The 27,152-nt window shown below is 37.4% G+C and overlaps 2 protein-coding genes across 5 annotated transcripts in view; one reads left to right on the forward strand and one right to left on the reverse strand.

The window, feature by feature from the left end:
• acyp2 (acylphosphatase 2, muscle type) overlaps positions 1-27,152 on the reverse strand; it is a 133,900-nt gene that overhangs the window by 10,044 nt on the left and 96,704 nt on the right. Inside the window, exons 1-3 of one of the 4 annotated variants that reach the window (XM_052569523.1) lie at positions 15,972-16,166; positions 15,727-15,743; positions 15,203-15,312 (exon numbers count right to left, since the gene is read on the reverse strand). In XM_052569523.1, the coding sequence (XP_052425483.1) occupies positions 15,203-15,312; positions 15,727-15,743; positions 15,972-16,104 (260 nt within the window). In that variant the 5' untranslated portion in view covers positions 16,105-16,166. Of the gene's footprint in view, positions 1-15,202; positions 15,313-15,639; positions 15,744-15,971; positions 16,167-27,152 lie in introns of those variants that run through there. The other 3 variants (XM_052569524.1, XM_052569526.1, XM_052569525.1) reach the window with 3 other exon arrangements.
• Positions 24,188-26,446, forward strand: LOC127968352 (forkhead box protein G1-like). Its single transcript, XM_052569516.1, has one exon. The coding sequence runs from the start codon at positions 24,421-24,423 to the stop codon at positions 25,417-25,419; it is 999 nt and encodes a 332-aa protein (XP_052425476.1). The 5' UTR covers positions 24,188-24,420; the 3' UTR covers positions 25,420-26,446.

Below are 27,152 nucleotides of genomic sequence, written 5' to 3' on the forward strand. Positions count from 1 at the left end.
CCAACAGCACTCTTCAGTGGAGGGCACAGACCCCGGCAAACATAGAAGGAAATGCATGCGTCAAACTCGCTGTGTTTCGTTGTGTATAATCCTGAAGCGTGTCCACGGCAGGATTTAATCCAACAAGATAAACATAGGGCCACGCCGCTAGCGAGAACGCGGCAGCTGTGTGAGCCGTCATAAACTGGCCAAATTCGCCAGTCTCTTGTGCCGTCCCTCAAACTCTGAAGACTGAATTGTGCAGTGTCTGAGGGGCGCTCAAATAACAGCTCAGTTCAGTGACGCTCGAAGTGCTTGTGCTGCGAGACGGTCAATGTTAGAGTGTGGGGAAAGAACGAGAGGCTTCTCGTAAAGAACCGTCTTAATAAGAGAATAAAATTTGCCGAAATAGACACGACTCGATACGTCTAGACGAGACTAGGTCGCGGCGGAGTTTGGCGCGATCCGTTCGGCTAGAGAGGTAGTCAAACGGCATCGCTATATAATAGCAGTCCGCCATGTAGCACACTGAGGAAGGGGAAGCGCGTTTCTCCTGTCCGCTCGGAGGGAGAGAACCGCTTATGCAGGTCAGAGCCTACTCTGAGTAGAAGCTGCGGTTAGACAACATAGTATAAAGCAAAACTGCTCTGATCAACGCGCTCGAGTAGGGGAGAGCGAGCAAGTGGAAACTCCAGTGCATCACTGTGTTCATAGTCAAGCCGCACATATCGCCCCTAACCAACACCTCGTGCGGGGCCTCGGCGACCGCAGAAGCGAACGGTGGGGGTTAGACGCGAGGCGACTGAAGAAATAGACTCCAGAGCGCGGATACTTTTCTTATTTTACCATAGCCGTAGGCTATCACAGAGAGAACATGAGAGAGGCTGCAAACGAATCTCTCATGAGTGCCTCCCTGTGATAAACCCATATACGGCTCTTACCTTTCGTTGACTCATCGCGTCCGCGAAAGAGGAGTTAAACACTGCTCGAAGAAAATCGCTGGAGAACGCGAGATGATAGGGCACAGAAGATTCGCTATTCCTGAAGGAATGAAATCTGAGCGAAATGGCGCGCTGCACCCAGGTATATCATGCGTGCGCATGCGTAGGGTGGTGCTATGCGCCATTTGGCCAATAGGATTGGCGGGATGGTATAGGGCTTCAGACATTCGTCACACCGGAGGTGTTCCCATACGTGGTGACGTCACCGCAGCATCGAAGTGACCTATGATAGGGAACCTCGGTTCCCTGAGAGGCGGGAACGAGACATTACGTCAGCTAAGACGTATATGGGAACTCTTCCCTTCTCCACTTTCACTGAAATCTTATTGGCTAACGCCAGCTGGGGACAGCTGGCCAATTGACGCGAAGCATGCAAATACTGGCGGGTAAGCGTGCAGTATAAAATGCATGGGCGCGAAAATTACGTCAGAATCACGACTGAACGCTAGCACAGCTGATCAAACAGCGACCACGGCGGCTAACGTAATGTCTCGTTCCCGCCTCTCAGGGAACCGAGGTTACGATAGTAACCGGAGACGTTCCCTCTCGAGGCGGTAACTCAACATTACGTCAGCTAAGACGTATATGGGAACTGTATAAAATCCCGCCGTGAGAGCAGTGAAGATAAGCCCTGAACGGAGTCAATCACCCTCACACAAGCAGTACAGTTCTAGCCAATGGCCGTGTCGCTAAGAGTGCTTGCATCTGATAGGCGGAACTAGGCCAATGAGACATCTGCTCCGACCCTAACAAAATATGCATAACTTCAAGCAATATATCGAAATCTGCACTAACCAGGGCAGACACAAAGCAATAAGCACTCAAGCATGAGAGTTAAACAGAGTCGACGGCGTTTGCGGTGACTGCTGCATAAACCATTTAAACCATAACACAGAGTTAGCAGCCATGGTAACTACTGTATAGCTGGTTATAACAGCTTTAATGAATAAAACTTAACTCACCGAAAAACATGTGACGCTACAGAGGGTACATCCAGCTTGTAAAACCTGGCGATTGTGTTCTGGGAAGACCAGCCAGCAGCAAAACATAAATACTGGACAGACATACCTCTAGACCAGGCCCATCAGGAAGCATTTATAATGTCCTCGCAGAATGAGCTCTGATGTTGAGGGGGTAATCCTTCCCCTGGCATTTGATAGCGTCCACGATCCAGTGAGAAAGTCTCTGTTTAGAAACAGCACGTCCCTTATTACATCCACCAAGCACACGAACAGCTGGTCCGACTGACGAAAGGCGGCCGAGCAATTCATATACATCCGTAAAACCCTAACAGGGTCCCGGCGCTCTGAGTATCAGCGTCGCGCGAGGCTGACGGCTCAACAGATAAGGCGGGCAGGGAAACAAAACGGTGTATTGAGTGACTTCGAAACGAAACCCGGTCTCGGCCGGAGAGTGACATTACAGTCGCCAGGCCCGAAACCAATGCAATATTGTTCACCAAACACTCACGAAATTCTCCAAGGCACTTCGCTGAGGCGAGAGCAAGAGGCAAGGCAGTCTTCAGGGAAGCTCCTTAACCGCAATCGAAGCTAATGGCTCGAACGGTAATAAGAGATAGAGCCCTCAAAACTAGAGCGAAATCCCACGGCGGCACGGAGGGCGGCCATGAAGTTCACAATCGACTTGCTCCCCTGAGAAAACTGAATACCAGAGCGTGCTTACCGATCGTTTACCCGTAACCGGGGAACGAAAGCGGCAATAGCGGTCACATACACCTTCAGCGTGGATGGTTTCAAACTCCCGCTATCCAACTGTGCTGTAGAAAGCGCAAAACATCCGACACGGAACAGGTCCCCGGGTCAGTATAAATGTTCTCGCACCATTTTGTGAAAACTCACCACTTCTGCGCGTAGCAGCGAATGTTTGATGATGCTCGCGTCTCAGTAAGTGTGTTTAGCACTCGTCAGTGCAGAGTGTCCCGCTCATTAGGGTCCCCGCAGCGGCCACACATGAAGGTTCCACAGCTCGGGGCTGGGGTGCTATATTGTGCCATTCGCCTGAGACAGCAGGTCCTGCTTGAGGGGGATTCGCCATGGGGGAGCCATCAGTAACTCTCTCAGGTCCGCGAACCAGGGCTGATTCGGCCAGTTCGGGGCCACGAGTATAACTGATGCTTTCTCCTCCCTGATTTTGCACAACACAGGCAGAATCTTCACAGGAGGGAATGTGAAAGCCTGGCTTCCGGCCAGCGCGATGTCAGAGCATCTCCCAGCAGGGGGGGAGTGAGATAGCAAACGTGTTCTCGCTCGTGGCAAACAATCCACTTCCTCCCTCCCAAATCATTAGATCTGATCTTGGGTGAAGCCAACATCTCCTTAAGGAATCCCGTTCCTCAAAAGCATGCTCACTCCACGGTTCAAAGTACCGGGGACGTGCGACGCTCCTATGGAGATTAAGTGTCGGTCCGCCCACAACAGGAAACTCGCTGCCTGTTTGAATAGAGCTCTGGAGCGCACGCCACCCTGGCGATTTATGTACGAGACCACAGACGTGTTGTCGGTTTGAATCAGTACATGTTTCCGCTCCAATTTCGACCGAAAGGCTTGCAGGGATATTAGGACACCGCTTCCATTATTCCAAACGGTTTTGTGTCACCTTCTCTGTGACTCCGACCACAGGCCCAGACGCACTGCTCCCCGGCCTAGATCGCGTTCGCAGAGAAAAGAACTCCTGTGCTGAACATATCCGGGCTGTTCCACGGTCTCAGAGTGCTGACGCAACTGTGAATGACCGTAAGTGCTTGTGGACCGAAGACCACGCCCTCGGCGGAACTCGAGTTACAGCCAAAACTGTAGCGGCCGCAATGTAGCAGACCCAGATGGCACACTGAAGAAGCCGCCGCCATCAGTCCCAGAAGCCTCCGAAATTCCCTCAGTGCAAACGACCTGCCCAGTCAGAAACAGCGCAGAGTCGATGAAATGCTCTAGAGAGAGATGGGCTTGTATCGCCATCGAGTCCAAACATATTCCCAGATATGTTACAGTCCGACTCGTAAAAACACGCTCTTCTGCATATTCACACGCAGTCCCAGCGTATCCAAACGGCGAAGCATTGTTTCCACGTGACTGATAGCACATCTCTTGAGTGGGCTAAAATCAGCCAATCGTCCAGATAATTCAACATGCGCATTCCGCTCGATCTGAGGGGAAATTTCGCTCTATCGCTCTCTCTCGAGCAGACTGAGAACTTCCTGTCGCAGAACAGGACGGTTTTGGGGCAAAGTCAGTGACGGGACCACGCCATTGAAGCGGGGAGGTCTGCGTTTGAATTGGAGAGAATATCCGTCGTGAATTATTCCGTCCATGAGATGACACGGCGGACGCGTTACGTCTACAGCCACTGATGGCTTATTTTATTGGGGCCCCGCCCCCGCGAGGCTGGAAGCACTGGCGGGAGGGCGGGCGCGTCGCTAAATGGTGTGACACTCTTGCGCCATCATGAGGCCATTATAATCATGGACTGTGGCTCTGCGCTGTTTGAGACAGGGCGAGTGACACAACGTTGGGTGCAAGAATTTGTATATATGCTTCTTGAGTACAATTTTTACTCACAAAAACATCACTTAAACACATATAGCAATCGTCACCCATAGTGATGTGGGGGACATGATGCATGTGTCTTTGTGGTGTTGGCACTCTCGCTCCTTCGCGAGGCCATTATAATAATAGGTTGTGGCTCTGCACTGTTCTGAGACAGGGCGAGTGACACAGAGATGAGTGTAAGAGGAAGTAAATCTCTTTAGTTGATTGTAACATGCTTTTATTGTGGAACTCACACAAACAGCATTCAAACAGACATAGCAATCGTCGCCCGAAGAAACATGGGGGACATGATGCATCTGAACATTGAGGGTGACACCGTGTTTATGTGGTGTTGGCACTCTCGCGAGGCCAGTATAATCATGGGTTGTGGCTCTGCACTGTTCTGAGACAGGGCGAGTGACACAGTGATGAGTGTAAGAGGCAGTAAAGTTCTTTCGCTGATTGTATACCTGCTTTTATTGTGGAACTCACACAAACAGCATTCAAACAGACAGCAATCGTCGCCCGAAGAAACATGGGGGACATGATGCATTTGAACATTGAGGGTGACACCGTGTTTATGTGGTGTTGGCACTCTCGCGAGGCCAGTAATCATGGGTTGTGGCTCTGCACTGATCTGAGACAGGGCGAGTGACACAGAGATGAGTGTAAGAGGAAGTAAAGCTCTTTAGTTGATTGTAACATGCTTTTATTGTGGAACTCACACAAACAGCATTCAAACAGACAGCAATCGTCACCCGAAGAAACATGGGGGACATGATGCATCTGAACATTGAGGGTGACACCGTGTTTATGTGGTGTTGGCACTCTCGCGAGGCCAGTATAATCATGGGTTGTGGCTCTGCACTGATCTGAGACAGGGCGAGTGACACAGAGATGAGTGTAAGAGGCAGTAAAGCTCTTTCGCTGATTGTATACCTGCTTTTATTGTGGAACTCACACAAACAGCATTCAAACAGACATAGCAATCGTCGCCCGAAGGAAATGGGGGACATGATGCATATGAGCATGGCGCTTGGGGGCGGGGCCTCCCGCTCACTCACTCTTTCACCGTCAGGGAGACGGCTCGTATGGCGCGCTGGCTCTCTCGCGGCGCGGGGTCCTCAACTGACCCTGACGTTACCTTCCAGGCTCTTACCACTGCTGGTTTCGGCAGAAACGAGCGTCCGGTTCAGAGCGGGGTGCCACTGCGGGTTATTTTAGCTGGTTTCAGAGCCTGGCCCGGTGCATAAGAATCTCGCAGAAGAAGACTGGGGTGAGCGACGGGGTATCACATGGCTCATACTTTGGCGCGCTTTCTGCGTCTCTGAGAATAGCTCCATGACGTCACCAAAGAGGCCGGAGGGAGCAACTGGAACGTTTAGGAGCGGCCTACGGTCCGCGTCTTTCAGGACAGCTAGGGAAGCCATAGGTGCCTGTAAAGATGACCATGAGCTCCGTGAAAAAGCTGAGCAGAGCGCTTAATAGCAATCAGCGCGAGATCAGTTGCCGCGATCCTGATGACGTCAGCGCTACTGTGCCGCCGTTTGCCTGAAACACCTTGAGTATTGCCCTGGTAAAGAGCAGAAGCTGCACTTGCTCTTTCTAGACTGTGGTCCGGACCAAAAGCAGAGGGAGACGAGCACAGGTGTGTGGTAACAGTCTCCTAGACGGGGGGAGGGTTTCCGTCCCGTCCACGTGCGTGATATGGCCTTCGTAGCAGAGTGGGTGCGCGCCGATTGGGGTGCAGCCCACGATTTCACCACGAGCTCTTGCATGCCTAAATGCCATCTGGTAGCAGCTCGACTGGAGGAGCCACGAGTCTAGTTACCCATCACAGGCTCGTCATGTGCGTTGCAAGCGAGACTCAGCTCCGAGACGACCTTTCCGAAGACCCTGACGAGCTTCTCCTGGAGGTCTCAGGGCCCTCTTGGTCGGGGCGGTCCCACTGAGAGGCCCAAACCTTTTTCGACGTCGAAGCGACATGGAGTCGTTTTCCTCGCCAGCTCCGAAGAGGACGAAGTTCGCGGAAGCTATAGTCCACCACGCCGACGTCAACCTCGTCTTCGGGCGGGGGAGGGCCCACCAGCGGCTCGCTGGCGGCAGTGGGCCTCATTCCCGCCGTCCTCCGAGCCACTCTGGCTCTGAGGGCGCGCACTGGCAGCTCGGTACACTGGGTTTTTCGCAAGTGTTGTCCGTGTGAGAATCCCAAGCAGGTCACACAGAACTGTTGAAGGTCCGAATCTAGCATTAGCAGCCATCGGATGCGGAGAGGAAAAACAGGGTGAGTAGTCCTCTATTGCAACTTCCACGATGACTTAGATAAGACTTCTAGCGTGAAGAAAGAGATTCTGACGTAATTTTCGCGCCCATGCATTTTATACTGCACGCTTACCCGCCAGTATTTGCATGCTTCGCGTCAATTGGCCAGCTGTCCCCAGCTGGCGTTAGCCAATAAGATTTCAGTGAAAGTGGAGAAGGGAAGAGTTCCCATATACGTCTTAGCTGACGTAATGTTGAGTTACCGCCTCGAGAGGGAACCATTTTTTTGAGTGCAGTCAACTATGTGAAATATAATGCCAAGACACTCCTTTTCTCACAAATTTTGCACATTTGCAATGCAATATTTTTTTCATTTTATTTTTACATTTTAATTTCAGGACAGTTTTCTTATTTATCTATCTATATAGTTGCATTAACTTAAACTAAATGAAAATGAGAAATGTTGCCTATAAAAATATTTTTTTTTATAATACTATAATACTTTTATAATAATATATATATTACTGTTTGTTTTAGTATACCAGCTTCATTATGAATACTTTTTATGGAATTTTTTTTAAAAACATTATGAACATCATTCATTAAAAAAACAATATTTAAGTGTAATTGACACACTTTAACAAAGATGCAAATCAGGATAGTATTAAACAGTAAAATTGTCTATTTATAGTTTTCTGTCTTAATACTTTTAGTTTTATTTTTTGGAATGGAAACTTTTTCACAAATGAAGGTTTACATTTCTTCCATTTACATGTGTGCTTACAATATTCACCAACCAAAATTACCATGTTCACAAAGTCAAGAACATGGACGCATAAATTAGTCTTAAAAACATGACATCTTCTAAACCTAAAAAATATATATATATTTAATTTTCACCAGAAGCCAATTAAAAACATCCATCCACATATAGAGGTGAAAAGGTGTTAAAGAATTTCAGGAAACGAACAACGCAAGCATTTAAAAATCTAATTTTTATGATGCTTTTATATACATTTTGGATCTGCATTCATTCTTAATGTAAGAAAACTTCTCTGTCTTCCATAAAGGAAAGAATGGCATAAGAAATGCTAAAGAAACTCCATCAGAAGGACAAACAACCTCCATTTTCTTTCTCTTTCTCAAAAACAAGGGCGCGGCGCACAGACACACACACACACACACACACACACACACACACACTCTAACTGAAGCCGGACAGACATGCATCTCTCATGAAGTTTTCCTCAGAGGCTGTAAATGCATTATTCTCCCTGTGGGCCACAGCAGGGGCTGATCTCATATTGGATAAGAGAGAGAGCGCTCAGACCATCTGCATGGCTGCCCAATATTCAGCTCATAATGGGCCTGCCAGGAAGAGGAGGAGCACATGTCAAAGAGAACAGCCACAATCTCTACAGCAACAGCGCAGGAACGGCCCGTGATAAAGAGAGCCGCGCAGATTGTGTTTTGAGAGCTGGGAATGACGGATTACAGACGGGTCCTGGTTGCTCTGGGGTTATCGGTCGTTATGGCCAAATCAAGAGGTTTGTTTTGGACGTAAAAGCCTCGAGTTTCGTCAGGGTGCGGTTCACTCAATACTGAGGAAATCCAACCCTGACAGAGGAAAAGACACTTCTCATGAAAAGTCATTACGTTACCGTTTTAAAAGCACAAACCCCACTTTGATTAGTTTAGAGAGAGAACTATATGGTAGAGAAACTACACTGAGAAATGCCTCTGAAATTAGTTTTAGTCATAAATTGTTAGTAAAAATGGCTTTGAAAAAATACTTTACTCATAAAATTTTAGTAAAAAAGGCTTTGAAACTCTTTCCACTCATAAATTGCTAGTAAAAATTGCTTTGGACACACACACACATCATTTTTGAAACTTTGTCCATGTTTAGCATGGGAATCCAACTCTTTAACAGTGTAAAAAACTCAGTATGCATGAAATAGCATTTCACCCCCCCCCCTTTAAAAAAAACAATATTTAAGTGGAATTGACACACTTTAACAAAGATGCAAGTCTTTGTTAAACTTTTAACTCATAAATTGCTAGTAAAAATGGCTTTGAAAAAAATACTTCACTCATAAATTGCTAGTAAAAATGGCTTTGAAAAAAATACTTCACTCATAAATTGCTAGTAAAAATGGCTTTGAAAAAAATACTTCACTCATAAATTGCTAGTAAAAATGGCTTTGAAAAAAATACTTCACTCATAAATTGCTAGTAAAAATGGCTTTGAAAAAAATACTTCACTCATAAATTGCTAGTAAAAATGGCTTTGAAAAAAATACTTCACTCATAAATTGCTAGTAAAAATGGCTTTGAAAAAATATTTAACTCATAAATTGCTAGTAAAAATGGCTTTGAAAAAATTACTTTACTCATAAATTGCTAGTAAAAATGGCTTTGAAAAAAATACTTCACTCATAAATTGCTAGTAAAAATGGCTTTGAAAAAAATACTTCACTCATAAATTGCTAGTAAAAATGGCTTTGAAAAAATACTTTACTCATAAATTGCTAGTAAAAATGGCTTTGAAAGAAATACTTCACTCATAAATTGCTAGTAAAAATGGCTTTGAAAAAAATACTTTACTCATAAATTGCTAGTAAAAATGGCTTTGAAAAAAATACTTTACTCATAAATTGCTAGTAAAAATGGCTTTGAAAAAATATTTAACTCATAAATTGCTAGCAAAAATGGCTTTGAATAAAATACTTAACTTATAAATTGCTATTAAAAATGGCTTTGAAAAAATACTTAACTTATAAATTGCTATTAAAAATGGCTTTGAAAAAATACTTCACTCATGAATTGCTAGTAAAAATGGCTTTGAAAAAATACTTCACTCATAAATTGCTAGTAAAAATGGCTTTGAAAAATATATTTAACTCATAAATTGCTAGTAAAAATGGCTTTGAAAATATATTTAACTCATAAATTGCTAGTAAAAATGGCTTTGAAAATATATTTAACTCATAAATTGCTAGTAAAAATGGCTTTGAAAAAATATTTAACTCATAAATTGCTAGTAAAAATGGCTTTGAAAAAAAATACGTAACTTATAAATTGCTAGTAAAGATGCCTTTGATAAAATATTTTACTCATAAAGTTTTAGTAAAAATGGCTTTGAAAAAATATTTAACTCATATATTGCTAGTAAAAATGGCTTTGAAAAAATACTTCACTCATAAATTGCTAGTAAAAATGGCTTTGAAAAAATACTTAACTTATAAATTGCTAGTAAAAATGGATTTGAAAAAATACTTTAATCATAAAGTTTAAGTAAAAATGGCTTTGAAAAAATAATTTACTCAATTTATTTTTAAATGGCTTTGAAAAAATACTTAACTCATAAATTGCTAGTAAAAAGGGCTTTGAAAAATACTTATAAATTGCTAGTAAAAATGGCTTTGAAAAAATACTTAACTTATAAATTGCTAGTAAAAATGGCTTTGAAAAAATACTTAACTTATAAATTGCTAGTAAAAATGGATTTGAAAAAATACTTTAATCATAAAGTTTAAGTAAAAATGGCTTTGAAAAAATAATTTACTCAATTTATTTTTAAATGGCTTTGAAAAAATACTTAACTCATAAATTGCTAGTAAAAATGGCTTTGAAAATAACTTCACTCATAAATTGCTAGTAAAAATGGCTTTGAAAAAATACTTTACTCATAAATTGCTAGTAAAAATGGCTTTGAAAAATAACTTCAGTCATAAAGTTTTAGTAAAAATGGCTTTGAAAAAATACTTTAACCATAAATTGCTAGTAAAAATGGCTTTAGAAAAATACTTTGCTCCTACAGTTTTGGTAAAAATGGCTTTGAAATAATACTTAACTTATAAATTGCTAGAAAAAAATGGCTTTGAAAAAATAATTTACTCATAAAGTTTGAGTAAAAATGGCTTTGAAAAAATAATTTACTCAATTTTTTTTTTTAAATTGCTAGTAAAAATGAATATATTTAATTGAATATATATTTATGTATAAATATAAGCATTTTTTTACTTTTATAAATATTACAACTTTGATTTTTATTTTTTAGAAAAGAATAGTGAAAATCACACAAATCAGGAGTTTAAACTGCATTCAGGACCAAAGTTTTTTGTAAACCTCATATAAAATAACAGCTCATATAATATTAAAGTTATAATATATATATATATATATATATATATATATATATATATATATATATATATATATATATATATATATATATATATATATATATATATATATATATATATTTATTTATACTATATATATAATTTTATTGGCATATTTATATTCAGTAATATTGTTTGGTTATTTTATTGGTTTATGATGGTCACAGGGTAGTGACTAATAAATGTATAATGACTCATATAGTTTATATGACCTCTTCTTTGTTTAATAGGTGATACAGACTGCCTTAAACACAGATGAAAATAAACTTTCCATTATTCTCATGCTCTGAATGAAACACTCTCACTCTCTCTGAAATAATACCGCACAGCTGAATTCACAATATATAACCACTTGAGTCTTTGTACAGTGTTCATTGTGTTGTGAAGGAAAGGAGTTTTCCATCTGTCCCGGTGAGGAAGTCAGATAACATTGACACGCTGTGATTGGAAAGAACTTTCTCATACGGATCACCATTTACATCAACCTCGGTCTAACAATCTGCCGGATGCTCTCACTCGCTCTAATACAGCACCACCAACACCAAGATAGTTTGATATCAAAACACCAGCAACTATTTACAACCTGTGACTGCCACTGGGTTAAAATATAAAAAATATATATATAATATAATATAATATAATATAATATAATATAATATAATATAATATAATATAATATAATATAATCAGTATATACAGTATATTTTAACAATGTGACTGCCATTGTGTTAGAATATCAATGAAAAAAATACATATATTATATTAATATATATTACATTATATTATATATTTTATTTTATTATAACAACATGTGACTTCAACTGTCTTAGCATATCAATGAAAAAAATATATTATATTATATTATATTATGTAATATTACAATATATTATAACAACCTGTGACTGCCATTGTGTTAGAATAAAAGAAAAGAAAAACATATATATTTATATAGAATTATTTCATATTACATTATTAATAATAATTACATCAAGAATAATATATATATATATATATATATATATATATATATATATATATATATATATAAAGTATCACTGGATCTCATATTACAATTGTATATAACCAATAAAATATTGAAACAAATGAACAAGAATAATAATATTACACACGCTCAATAATATTTTACTATATTTAATAATATTCTTAATTAAATGGCTAATAATTTGTAATTAATAAATAACAAAAAAATACTTAAATATTTACTGTTAAATATTATATTATATTATATTATATTATATTATATTTTGTAATTAATAAATAACAAAAAAATACTTAAATATTTACTGTTAAATATTATATTATATTATATTATATTATATTATATTATATTATATTATATTATATTATATTATATTATATTATATTATATTATATTATATTATATTATATTATATTATATTATATTATATTATGGGGTTTCCTCAAATGGCCCCAGTAAATGAAATGAACCCTAAATATGAGCAATAATCACAGTGATGCAGAAGATCCACAGTTATTATGAGAATGCTGTTGCAAAATGCTCTTAATAAATGCATTATGCCTCATTAGATGTTGAAGATCTGGATGGAGCTGAAACGCTCTGGCAGTATTTCTAGACTTCCAATCATAATTCAAGCACCGGTGGAGCGTTTGGGAGGGTGGAGGCCGTCTGGGGACGATCCTCTGGGATCTACAGACTCATCAACATCACCCACAACCCTAGAGATCCACCAAACCAAACCCACGACTAACAAACACCTGAAGAGAGCCGGACGAAACAAACACACTGAGAGAAAGAGAGGAAAACAAGTAAAGGGGGCGGAGCCTGGAGGCCTGCCATCTGCTGTTTAAATATTTAATGAGCAAACACATTTCTGTTCACTCGCATCTCGTGAATTGAGGAAGAGGAGGAAAAGCTCTTCTTCATCACAGTATCCAGGCAATGGCATGTACAGCGATGTGTGATTCTGGGCTGTAAGTAAATAGGACACGATTTCACCAGAGAATCACAGCTAAAAATGTCTTACAGGAACAGCGGACACAGACAATAACCTTCACATGAAAAACAGACCTGATAAAGGAGACCTTTAAATGTCATTAGATATTGACTTAAAGACATCGATCTTATATGATCTAACAATCGATATAATTATGGAAAATCTGACACAAAAGATTAGTTTCACATTTGTACATATCAGGTTTTATATTTGGAAATTTAATACATTTATATATATTTTAATATTAGTTAGTTTTCAATTAAGTTAAATGTATTTTAATATTACTTCGTCTAATATTAGTTTTCATTTTCATTTTATTAAATTTTTTTTGATTTCTTCCAGTTAGTAATTATTAAACTTAATAGTTAACAGAATTTTATGTAGTTTTAAATTTTTCTTCTAATATTTGTATTTGTGTTTTATACGATTCTTTATTTATTTTTTATAATAATTATTTATTATAATATAATATAATTCATTAATATTTGTATTAATATTTATTATTAATTCGTTTTATCAATGCTGGCTTTCATTTTTGCATTTTCAGTTTCCATTTAAACTTTATTAAACATTTTAGAAAATGTAATTTTTACAATTATCTTTTTTCTTATTTTATTTTTTTGGTTTTAATTTATTTTTCCGTTTTAGTTCAGTTTTAGTTATTATTTATTCCCAGTCATTTATTTGAGTCAATTTCATTGAATTTAATTGCAATTTCTTAAGTATGAAAATAAAAAGATTATCATCAGATCATATTAATAAAATAATGTTAATAAATTAGTTTAAGTAAAATATATAAAATATGAATATCAGATTATTCATTTTTACATTACTATATATTTTTTTTATGTCAGTTTTAGTTTTAATTTGTTTCCAGTTGAACCTATTTCAGTTAGGTGCCAAGTTTTGTAATATTTATATTTTATTCCAGCTTTTAGTTATTAACTAACTAAATGTTAACTAAATGTTGTGTCAACATAATATACTCTTATGCACAGTCTACATGCAAATATTTGTATGTGCTATGCATACTAAAGATCTGCAAACAGTATTAATGCTGCAGAAATACAGTATATAAGCTCTCACACAAATAAATGTCTGGTTCACATTTGAGACAGTGATGTCATACATTCCCTTGCCCCTGAGCTCCACCCCGCCCCGCCCGACTGACATCATGACATCATCGATCCTCGACCCGCCCCAACACACAGACACACAAACACACACACACGCTCGGCTGGAGCTCCTGCTCTTATATGATTACAGGCTACAGCACAACGCTCTCAAAGGGAAGAGTGAGTTTCCATGTTCACTGTGACTGTGAGCACTGCAGCCTTTCTAGACTGTTCCATGACACAACACTGAAGCACTGGCGCCATCTGGCTGGTGACAAGAGACACTGCACATGTCACAGATTTAGTGGATCTGAACTGGTATGAAAATATATATATATAGCAACATTTAAGCAACATTTCAAATGTTTTATTAGTTTTCATGTAATATTTATATTTAAATGTATTTAAGATTTATAATATTTGATATTTATTTTCATATTTATTATGTTTTCTTCTATTCATTTATGTCAATGGAAAGGAATTAAAAATATAAGATATAAAATATTATTTTATTCTAGATTTCATTTGTATTTATATTTTTAAAAAAAATACAATTTAAAAGATGATCATCTTTAATGGTCACATTTCTTTAACGTTTTCAGGAAACATAACATTTTGACAGTTTGTTATATGCTTACTTGTTTTATTTTATATTTATCATTAATTTATATGTAAAATGTTCAGTTTATTTCTTTTTAGCTTTAGTTTTTTTTTAGTTTTTTTTTTATTTCTAGATAGTAATTTTAGCACTTCAACTATTTGCTTAAGTAACATTTTTCGTTTCAGTTTTTCCATCTAAAACATATTTTTATTTTATTTTATTACATATTGATTTAATGTTTATTAAATTATATTTATTTATTTATAGATTCTAGTTATCTGTATATATTATATAGTTAATTTAGATTTTGTTCTTTGTAAAAAATAACAAAAAAAAGTCAACAGTTTTAGTTTTAATTCAAATTAATTCATGTTAAAATATAATTCAATTCAGGTTTTACATGCAATAAATACTGTACACATTTTACTTAATAGAGCGCCATGCAAACATTTGGATATCCTAATAAAAGTGACTTTATTGCACACTCAAAACTTATTCAAAAACAGATGCATACTCACATTTCTTTAACTTTTTCAGGATGTCCCTGCACCTGTCCCACCACAGTGCCCTGTCTAGTGTTCTTCACCCAGCCCGTCACGCCCAGTTTCTGCGCTTCTGCCTCTGTATACTGCAGTAAAACAGATGAAAAATGAGATTCAGAGAGATATCTGTATGCATGACTTAACACTGGGGAAACTAGAGAGGTTACATTTACATGCATGCATTTAAAAAAGCAACTTTCATTGCATTCAGTGGATGCATTTGACACACAAGTCCATGCATTTTCTAGGACTCAAGCTTTTACACTGCTAGTGCAAACATCAGATATCTCACTGATTTCAACTACTTAGGCTAAACTTGCATCTAAAAGATCTAGTATCTGCTTGTAATTGCATAAATCACTCCTTATACAGCAGATAGGTTGGAAAACCATCAAATATAATAATATCATTACCATTTGCTAGTGTTAGCAGGTTCCAGCAAAAAAAAAAAAAAAAAGCTCTGTTAAAAAAACTTAATTTATATCATCCACATTTCTCACCATTCTGAAGCAAACACCTGAAAAAAAGAGAAAATGTGTTTTATTGTTTTATTTTTTTCACTGTTTATGCAGTTTGACTATTTGTATACAATAAACACTTTGTAATAAAGAATAATTTTCATTTTATATGAATGCATATGCATGCAAAATGTTGCAAAAGCCTTTTGGTGCTGTAATATAAATAAATGCGCGTCTATTTTTGGAGGCGTGACGTGAAGAATTGTCACCGAGTTTCAAATACGCACCTTGGACATTCCCGAACACCTCAAAATCTACAGATACATACTTATCACCGGCATCTGAAGACATTGCAAACAATATTACAAGGGTCGGGACCCAAAGAGAAGTCCAGGAGACGTCTAAATGACAGATAATCATGAATAAACGCGACGCGACTTGCAAATGTAACGAGACCCAACGCTCTTAAAGCGTCAGACTGTTGTCACGTGACCGCTGTTACTTTTCTCAACGCTTAACGCGATGGACGAATCACAGTCGCTGTGATTACAGAATGATGAGTTTTTAAGATTGTTTGGACTGGGTTTCTATTTACACGTTAGACTCCAAGTCCAATCCTTAAAAGTATGAAAAGTAAAAGATAAAGACAAAAGAATCCCTGAGAAGCGAACAAGCGCCCTCTGGAGGAGAAAACAAGAGTTTTCTAAACTGGATATGTCACGTGCTTACAGTACGCAGATTACAATGAGATTTGAATAAAGGTATATTACAACTATAATATTGCATATGAATAATAACCTTATGAATAAACAGTTAGTGCCAAATGCGTTTTGGATATAAAAACACAATTATTTTGTCTCTTTCTAAGAATGATTAAAAATTAAATTAAAATAACCAGATTACAATCACACATAATGAGCTTTAAAAATATTTCCTCTCACGTCCTGATGAGATTTGAATATTCCCTGGCACAGTTTTTCACTGTAATCTATGGTTATGATTGAAACACCATCCTGGCCGTCAGAGATTAGAGAGTTACAGTGTGTGTTCAAAAACATTTCGATTTGTGAATACACAAACATTTTATTAGAGATGTAATTTGCATACAAGGGTTTAAGTTTCTTTTAAAGGCAAATCCTTTCAAAAAATCAAATCACATTTGGATTTGACAGAGACCTTAGACCCGGCACACGACAGGTTAAATGTTTTTAACTGTGTTTTAACATGTCTGATGATCACAGAAAGATGGGATTAGACTTTCTGTGCTTTTAAAGATCTCAAAGGTCAACACTGATGCTGTTTTTAGCATTAGTGAATGTTTCGTTTACTGAATCACATCTGAAACACATTTCCTGAAACACGTACATCAAGTAAAATGTCAAAAATAAATGCAATAAATTTACAGATTTGTGATCTTATTGCAATTGTTTTTTTTTTTTGTTTGTTTTTTTTTTTTTAGTAAACTTTTTATTATCTAATGGTCTTATTGGATTAATTAAACATGGCTTATATTTCTTAATCTTATTTCAAATATATTATATATATATATATATATATTTTTTTTTTTTTTTTTTTTTTTTTATATATTTCAGCCTCAAAGGTCAACACTGATACTGAGTTTTTTATTTTATTTATTATTTTTTTTTATTATTATTATTTTTTTGCATTAAATAAGAATATTTTATTTAAAATAAATTTAAAAATAGTCTCTGGTTCTGATTTGTTCTGATTTTTCTTTTTTTTTTTGGTTATGATAGTTCAGATTTTCAGAACTATACAACGGTTTTAGCATCATACATTTTTTAAATGTTTTGGCATTTATGGGAATGTTTGTTTTTATACTGAATCAAAAAAATAAATGTCAGAAAAAGCTATGCAATAAATATTAGGATGCATATTGTATAATGTATTAGAGCTACAGTATATGGTATTCCCACTATACTTCTCATTTAAACCAGGAATAAATAAAAATGCTCTGATTTAACATTTTACAAATGTCAAATAAAAATTCTAAAATATGACTTTCATTTTCTACATTATGAGTATAGGTGAAGCTGATTATTTCACTTCTTTGTTATTTCAGCATTTTTTTGTTGACATTGTAGTACATGACAATGCAAAATTAAACTAAACAATAGATGTTTGATGGTCTGGTGTTAAAGGGGAACCTTGTACTTTATTATTTTTGAGAAACACTAAAGAACATTAATAACTGTTTCAATCTCTAAAGATGCATAAAGCAATCCAAAGCCAGATCAAACAGTTCTTGATGAGACGGGGGTCTTTTATTAATCGTAAATAACCTTCTTGATCTGTAAGCTACAGCAAAGACAAGCACAAAACAGACAAGTTTAGAGACAACAGTGTGCTCATCTCTGGATTGTCAATATCACAGTGGTACACACACACACACACACACACACACACACACACACATTTGTTGATTTGTTCTGAGCCAGTAACGCTCTAAAGAGAAAAACCATAATCCTAGAGCTCCGACTAACAACAGTACAGCACATAAACACACACACACACACACACACACACACACACACACAAACACATTTACTGTATGAATGAATTATTTTTTCCAACTGTAGACAACCTTGGATGTTTTTAAAGGAAGGTTTAATCAGATTAACAATCTAACTGAACTTCTGTGAGTAAAGAAACGGTGATTATTCTGGTGATATGAATGGATTAATGTCATTGTTTGTGACTGTTTCTTGTTTTGACTCTCTAATGGTTTTGGTCAAATCTCTTTGTGTTTTAAAATGCTTTATAAAATCCGCTGCTAAAGTGCCCCGCAGGTTTTTGTGAGGGGTGCTGAGCATCCAACTCCATCAGGACCGTCTGATTTACCAATGATTTACCAAAAACAGCATTTAGACACTTAACTCACACTGAAATGTCATTGTGTTGAATAACGAAATATCAAAACAAAGCATTCATCATATCATGAAAATATAATGTTAAAAAGAACAGCAGTTCTACATGACTGTATATGACTTAGTTCAGGGTGTAAACACAAGGATAATAGAGTAATACTCTGCTTGAGAGAAAAACGAAAACACTTTATGCAAAATTTAAGAAGATAGAAAGATAAAAAAAATTCCCGACTTGCCGGGTAGATGCTAGAATCATTTTGCTTCTTCCAAACTACATTTAATAATAAAGTGTACTTTAGTTTCAAAGAGATGTGAATTAGACCAACATTATTCCCCAGAATGATCACTGATTCGTTTGAACAAAGAGCTTCATATTGAACAATGTTGCTGATTGTTGAAGGTTTGTGAATTCCCAGAATGCACTGCAGCATAAATAAATTACGCAGTTATTTTTTACAAACTTCCTCAGAATCTGTTGATTCTGTCATGATTGTTTGTCATGTTGGTGTTTAGAAGGATTTATATGCCTCATTATGTATTTGTTTACTGCCGCCATTGCTGTGGTCTGTCTGTGTTTTACTAAAACAGTCAAACTGACGAAAATTGTCATGTGTTTTGAATGTTGAAATTCAAAGGACTCTTACATTTCAAGGGTGTAGAATTTAGGGATGTCCCCAACAATATCCGGCGGTGACTAAATTGTCCCAAGCATTAATTTTGATCAAACAGTTAATAAGTGTATGTGTATGTAACCATTTGTTGTTGTAATTTTGGCTGCATCTGAAATAGGTCATAAACTGAACACTTACTTCCATGGTATGAGATGACTGGATGCTTCAAATGATTTTCAGCTGAAAATAATGAAATAAACTACAAACTCCATCAACATAATGCACAGTGTTTCCATCTAACATATATTTGGAGCTGCTGTTTATTTTATTTACCAACAACATACTTTTTTGCTTATTTCAGTTAATGCTATAAAACTAGCTGAGCTAAGCAATCAGTAGTTCTGACTTTGTAATGTAGCCGTTTAAACAAAAAGCGGAAGAACACACAAACCGATTCAAGTGAGTGAGTCATTTACGCCGGAGTCGCTCCGATTCATTTAGGGTGTGTATGCACACCTGACATTTATTTTCGAATTTTGTCATCGAATGATTTTAAAAAGCATGTATAGTGATGGGTGACACTGAGCTTTTTTCGAAAGTCCGAATCAGTTAAACCATTGCATTGCAAACTGATTCACAGTTTTCGAAGCGCTCCAATCGAATCATTTATCGCCAGCCATTTGATTCAGAGCGGAACGTCAGAGCAGTTTTGTGAATCTTTTGATTCAGATCGGAATTTCAGTGCGGTCCGGGAAACATTTCGCGAATATAATGATCCATTTACCAAAGTTCTGATTTAGATCAAAGGATTCACGGACCTACATCAAAAACGGGATCTATATCAGATGATTCACGATCAGCGCGCGAGATCCGATCTGAATCAAAAGATTCACGATCCACATTTCAGATCAGGATTTCAAATCATTTGATTCAGGTCGGGAATTCAGATTAATAAAAAAAAAAGTTTGAAAAACAAAACAATGAAAAAAGAATAGACAAATACAAATCCCTTAATTAAATTAACCATTGTTTTATTATAGTAAAATAGTAGTTACCATGTTTTTAAAGCACAGTTTTACTACAAATGTTTTACCTGTAATAAAACCCTGTAGCATGTAGAAAAAACATGATTAATCTGTGGTTATGGGCTATAGTAACCATGTTTTTTGTTTTGTTTGATTTTTTCGCCTTAAAAGAACACATGATGAAAAGGATGATGTTTTCACTGCTAGGATGAACATCATTTTTAATAGTAGCCACATAGCCTAATTTTCTAGATAATCTTTGAGTATAATAAAGGTTTAGAGACAGATTTTTGTCTATGAATGTGAAATTCAGATGGCAGGAAATTATGATTTCCTATATTCTCTTTTGAGTAGTCAAACAATCCAAAGAAAAACATTAAAAACAGGACGAAAATCACTACACCTTGTGAATTATGATATCTGCTGATTCATTAAATGAATAAAACAATTAAATACAGTTTGAACAGTTAGTGATGGAGAAACAACTGATTTGCAAAATGATTCACTCAAAACAGACACCTGCTGGTCAAACAGTGTAAATGAAAGGGAAAATCAGCCCAAATATGACTAAAAACACTTTTTAGAAACCTGTCGTAAATGTTTTATTGAAAATGCCTTCTACAAATCATAAAATACCATTAAACTTGAATGTGTTTCATTACTTTAGAGCTGTGTTTACAGAAGGTTTAGCTAATCTCCAATAAGAAACAATCAACTTTTTTTTATATATTATACAAATGTGCCATTAAAGTGTCTACATTATAAAAACGGATGCGAGTTTAGTGCGCACAATTTAAATTTAGAATCGTTTTGAAACTTTTACGTCGCAACAAAGTATCATTTATTGGAATCACGTGACTTTGGAATTTTGACGCACGCGCGTCACTGGTTCGAAACAAAAGATTCACAATGGTTTCGAATCTTCCAAAGCGCTTAATATGACTATATATGTTGTGGCAGATGGTATCATATATTATTTGTGACAACATGCCCCAATTTGTGTGTTAAATGAAATGTGCAGTAGTTTTTAACCAAATCTTTATCATTAAAAACATAACCTGTAGGCTATGTTTTGTTACTAGTTTGGGATTTTTTTTTTTTTTATTTTTTTTTTCGAACAATTACTGGTCTTCTTTTTTATTACATTTACATTACTACATTTATTGCAGTAAAGCCTCTAATTTATCAAAGTGACCCGATCAGGTTGATACGCGTTCCGAATAATTGATTCAAAACAAAGATTCACAAAGGTTAAGCTACTACGTCTGCTTCTCACCTGTTCAGTCTGCTGATCATAAGGAGAAGCGTTAAGAAAAAAGCGATGCACATGTCAGTTTAAACTCAGAGATGTCAGTGTGTGTTGTCCATTCATCCTCATGAAGCTCCTGTTGGTGGATGCAGGTTCACAACAGTAAGAAACGACTCAAATCCAGGACAGGCCCACAGAGGCCCTTCCGTCACCCTGAAGACAAACCCCATCATCACCGTGTGCTTTTAGTGTAGTGTGACCTTTTATTGAACCTTGCACGTAATGTGCTCTTGTGTGTGTGTGTGTGTGTGTGTGTGTGTGTGTGTGTGTGTGTGTGTGTAGGTTTGGCATTAAATGTTTTGGCAAACAGTTTCAAAAGAAGCCTCGAGGCCATCGACAAGTCACGAAGCGCTTGTATGGACATAAACATTAGTGTGTGTGTGTGTGTGTTTGTCTGTGTGTGTGTTTGTCTTTGTTTGAGGGGCTCTTCATGTATGTAAACAATGTTGGTCATAACTCTCTGAAACTATTAACGTTCACTGCAAATTACTCATTTTGGCACGAATGGCCTATTTATATGACCTCAAATGATAATGAATATTTAAAATAAAAAAAAAAAATGGTAAAGTCCGTTTGCATTGCAATACTTGGAAGTGTACTATGCATTTAAAAAAAAAATTCATACTTCTTTAAAACATGTTCATTCTGCTTGATTGGTAAAAATAACACACACACACACACACACACACACACACATACACATACACATACACATACACATACACATACACATACATATACATACACACACATATATATATATATATATATATATATATATATATATATATATATATATATATATATATATATATATATATATATATATATATATATATATATGTATATATATATATAAAGTCATGTAACTCATCATTTTATTATTTAACATGTTACAGGATGAATTTGTTTAGATTCGAGGTGTAATAAACGCTTGAAATACAGACCAATTTGTACGAGACTGGAGATTGAAAATAAGCTCGTATAGCTACAATTGGGTTCTCATACTTCTTACTCATAACATTTATTTATTTTCCATAGCATTTTCTCTGTTTATTGGAAAGGCACAGCTTTGATAAAAAAAATAAAATAAAAAAAAGATAGAAAAATAAAAACGGTTGTAAACAGCTCGACAGCTAGCTGGAAATCATTTAGTCTCTTAGTGATGCTTAATTATGTTTAAAATATCAGAAGAAATCTGGGCCTAAATAAACTATAATTTTATAAAACAATATTACTGAAAAATCGCCTCGTTTTTATAACAATAACAATGCATTATAAATAACAACAGATGAATTTACGTGAGTACACGTGAGCTGTTTATAACCCGATAAAGCTTGATTATTAAGAAGTCCATTTAAAAGTGGGCAGTAAGTAGCTTTTAAAAGCTATAAAACCGCAACATGAATTATTGTCTCGGCTGCAAAATAGTTTTCATAAATTCAACAAATATATATTTTAATTAATGATAAAAGTACTATGTTAATTGGAGAACACTGTCCTCTGACGCACGAGTGATGATATTCATTATTTAGAAAATAATAATGTATATGCACATAAAAACATAGATTATTATAACGTGAACTGTTGTTAATTTTTTTTTTTTAAATGGTATTATTTTGCTTTGCATATTTTATCCATTTCACAATATCTTAAAAACGGATTCATTATTTCATCCTTTTGTTTTATACATTTTCGATGTTTCTTTGATAATACAAAATAAAGCGTTGTATTGATCTGTACATCACTAAAATACACAGTTTATGCATTAACAAATCAAATAATTTCACAGTCGGCAATGCTGCACAAGATGCGAACAGCCTTCCAACAAGAAAACGACACTAAAATAATGTTTCTATAGCTTCCGAGATCATGCATTTATTTAGCAAAGACATGCATGATAATTAACAAATAGATTCATGATATTGATATTAAACAAAGATATTCGTTTATTCTCAAATAATAAAAGTGTGAATTGGAAAACATTTTATTTTTCAGAATTCAAAATGCGTCATTTAAAAATAAAAAAGCTATTATAGATTAAACGCATAACTAAGATTATTCTGATGCAAAATTTCATACTGATTTATAAAAACACAAATAAACAACAGCGACTAGACAGTTATGCTGGTCACCGGTCATTTCCCACCGCGCAAACACGCTGTTTGAGAGGAATGCATGCAGCGCAATGCTTTATAATATATTTCAATGACTAAAAACGACAGAAATTAGACCTTTAAAGTTTCAAAATGACTTCTGCACTCCTCTGTCAATATTTCAGTGGATTTGTGACCCGCGCTGACACTAGAGGCGCCCTTGGCTCAGCCTGTGCGCTTTTACGCACAACGTTATTATTCATTATTATTCTTACTAATCAATATATCCGAACTGGTTGTAATGCACAACAATGTATTGTATCAGACCGGATTTTATGCACGCTTTATGGTCCTGTTATTAAACACAACTAATCCGAATCCCATCAAAGTATTATTAAGAAACTTTGAGAGTGAACTTTGAATCAACACCCCGAATGCTTTAGTTCTTGATCATTTAAACTTTATTTCAGTGCGTTTCAGGTAATGTGTGCACCGTTATTCGTCCCTCCTATTCAGGCTGCGTGATCGGTGACGCGCAGGAGACTCCCCAGACTCGCGCGCGCACGGGGCTCTCCGCGCATTATGATGGAGTGAGCGGAGACTGTTCAGCTTCCAGCAAGAGAAGAGCTCCTCCTCCCTCCCCTGAGATGAGGTAGTTGGAAAGACCGAGCGCTGGTTAATCACCAATTTCTCGCGTCGCGTCGCGTCCTCCGTCTTGAAAGTCCTGTCATGCATGCAGCGTCCCCGCCGTCGCGCGCCTGACCTCCTGCGTTTTCAACCACGGCTTTTGTTTGTCCCTCGTCCGGTATGGGAGATCAGAGTGAGCCGACCATGGTGCAGAAGTCGACATCGTTCAGCATCAAGAGTCTGTTACTCCCATCAAAGTTTGACGATGAGGGCGCGGTGCGCAGCGGCAGCCCGGCGGCACCGGATTTGGACAAACCCCCGGAAGCGTCCGAGATGGACCCCGCGCTGCGAGACGCGGAGGCCCAGCCGTCTAAAAAGGGAAAGAAGTTCGACAAACCTCCGTTCAGCTACAACGCGCTCATCATGATGGCGATCAGACAGAGTCCCGAGAAGCGGCTCACGCTCAACGGCATCTACGAGTTCATCATGAAGAACTTCCCGTATTACCGGGAGCACAAGCAGGGCTGGCAGAACTCCATCCGGCACAATCTGAGTCTCAATAAGTGTTTCGTCAAGGTCCCGCGGCATTATGACGATCCTGGGAAAGGGAACTACTGGATGCTGGATCCTTCCAGTGATGATGTGTTCATCGGCGGAACCACCGGGAAGCTCCGCCGGCGCTCGGCGACCTCGCGGGGAAAGTTGGTGATGAAAAGGGGCCTCCGCTTCGCGCCCCTCGGTCTCGGGCTTGGCGAACGCCCGAGCAACCCGCTTTATTGGCAGCTGTCTCCGTTTTTACCCCTGCACCATTCGCACTATAACGGCTCCACGCACGGATTTCTAAACCAGGGGCACGCGTACGGGTCGTTACTCCACGGCGTGGAGCCGCTCGGGAACGGGGACATGTCTCGCCCCATTCTGGGAGCCTCTAGCGGGAGTATCAACGGGTACGGTGTGTCTCCGCCGTCCGCCGCCGGATTACTTTCAGGGCACAATGGATACTTCGTACCGGGCGCGCAGCAGCCGCTCCCGAGCGCGCCGGGATACTGCATCTCCAGCTCTCCGTCCCCGCTGCTGACGGATTCCATAAGGACTAGCTTACCGTCCTTCACAGCTCCACTCTCCAGCGGACTTCTGTCTCAACACAAACGCATCGCGCCCAATTCGTTCCTAAGCTGAGCGGTGCGCGCCTTCTCCAATGGGAACTTTCCTAGAAAACCGAAATGTGCAAGCTGTCCTTTTGTGTGAGGACTGTGCGTCTGGATTTTTGATTTGTTCTATTTAAGTTTATTTTGTAGAAGTAGTGTGATGTTATGCCAAAGGCAATAACCGTGCGTGTTTGTTTTCTTTCTTTCTTTCTTTTTTCTAAAAAAAGTATTATTTATAGTATTTCTTTGTGAATGATTGTTTTGTATTTATTCGAAATGTTTTTTTTAATCCCTTGTTACTGTGGGATACTGTTATGATTAGATGTTTGGCACATATTATTCGTTTAGTATGACTAATTCCTTTTTTTAATGTCTCAAACTGTGAATGCGCCTTAATATCTCAAATCAGGGTTGAGCGCTCGGACCGTCTCAGGTGTGCGTTCTGACAATGAAACACTATTATTATTATTATTAGCTGTGTAAACCTGAAATATGGTACATATACATCTTTATGCAATGTTTTATGAATTTGCCTATCGGTTAGTGTGGCCCTGTGTTCAGAGAGGTCATGTAATGACTTACTATAGTAAAGCTAAGCTACTGAATTAAAGCACTGGTTTAAATGAACTCTGTGGGATCAGTTTATACACGTACTGTCACGTAAAATGCTGTTTTGTGACGACACGAGGTTTTGTTTACACACATAACAGTATTTTAACAGTATTTCATTTACAGGTTTTACGCGTGGAGGTGATTCAGCACCAAAGACAGATCATTAATGTTTATTATTATTATTATTATTATATATAACATCCCTGCACATTCATTTGCTATAATGACATCTTGAATCCATTATTTCAACTCTCTGTGCAAATCAGAAATGTGATTTCGAGCGAGTTATTTCCCTTTTAACCAACATGTGATTTATAGTTCTGCACATGTAGTTGTCATAGTCTTTTAATGTGCAGATTTGTACTAGTTTGTCTTTTTTTCTTGTATATATGCCTGAACTTCCGTTCAGAACAAATGAATAAAGTATTGGAATATTTCTGTATGAATGCAAACGCGTCCTTTCTCGTCATGCAACACACATCCGCTTTTTTCTTTTGTGATCAAAGACTTCGCTTCACGCACACAAATTAATCTCAATGCATTTACCTGCATGCTATGCATTGAAGTTATGCATGCTAGAAATGTTAAATATAGCATGCTGCTGGAATATTTTCGTCGTACAAAACATTATGCAATAATAATTTTCATTATTGCGTCACTGATATATAGGCCCAGTTCATGAACACACACACACACACACACACACACACACACACACATATAGGCCTATATAGGTCTAGTTCATGCACACACACACACACACACACACAAACACATATGTGTGTGTGTGTGTGTGTGTGTGTGTGTGTGTGTGTGTGTGTGTGTGCATGAACTATATGTGTGTGTGTGTGTGTGTGTGTGTGTGTGCATGAACTAGGCCTTTATCAGTTACACAATAATGAAAATTATTATTGCATAATGTGTAATAATAATAATAATAATAATATATATCCACCAATTATAATTTACGTAAAGGTAATACGCGCCATCGAGCCAATCCAGACAAACCACAATATTCACTTCACGAACTTATGCATTTTCACGTGCCAAAAATTAATAATAATTATATTAATAGTTAAGATATGACTGAGCCTTTACGCAAACATTCAGCTACATCGGTTCACATAAATCATTCTGACTTATTTCCAATAG

Source organism: Carassius gibelio, chromosome B11 (assembly GCF_023724105.1).
Source record: "Carassius gibelio isolate Cgi1373 ecotype wild population from Czech Republic chromosome B11, carGib1.2-hapl.c, whole genome shotgun sequence".
Classification (NCBI taxonomy): Eukaryota; Metazoa; Chordata; class Actinopteri; order Cypriniformes; family Cyprinidae; genus Carassius; species Carassius gibelio.

Excerpts from the sequence above, each read along its gene's own strand:
- LOC127968352 (XM_052569516.1), top strand. The coding sequence starts at position 24,421 with ATGGGAGATCAGAGTGAGCCGACCATGGTGCAGAAGTCGACATCGTTC.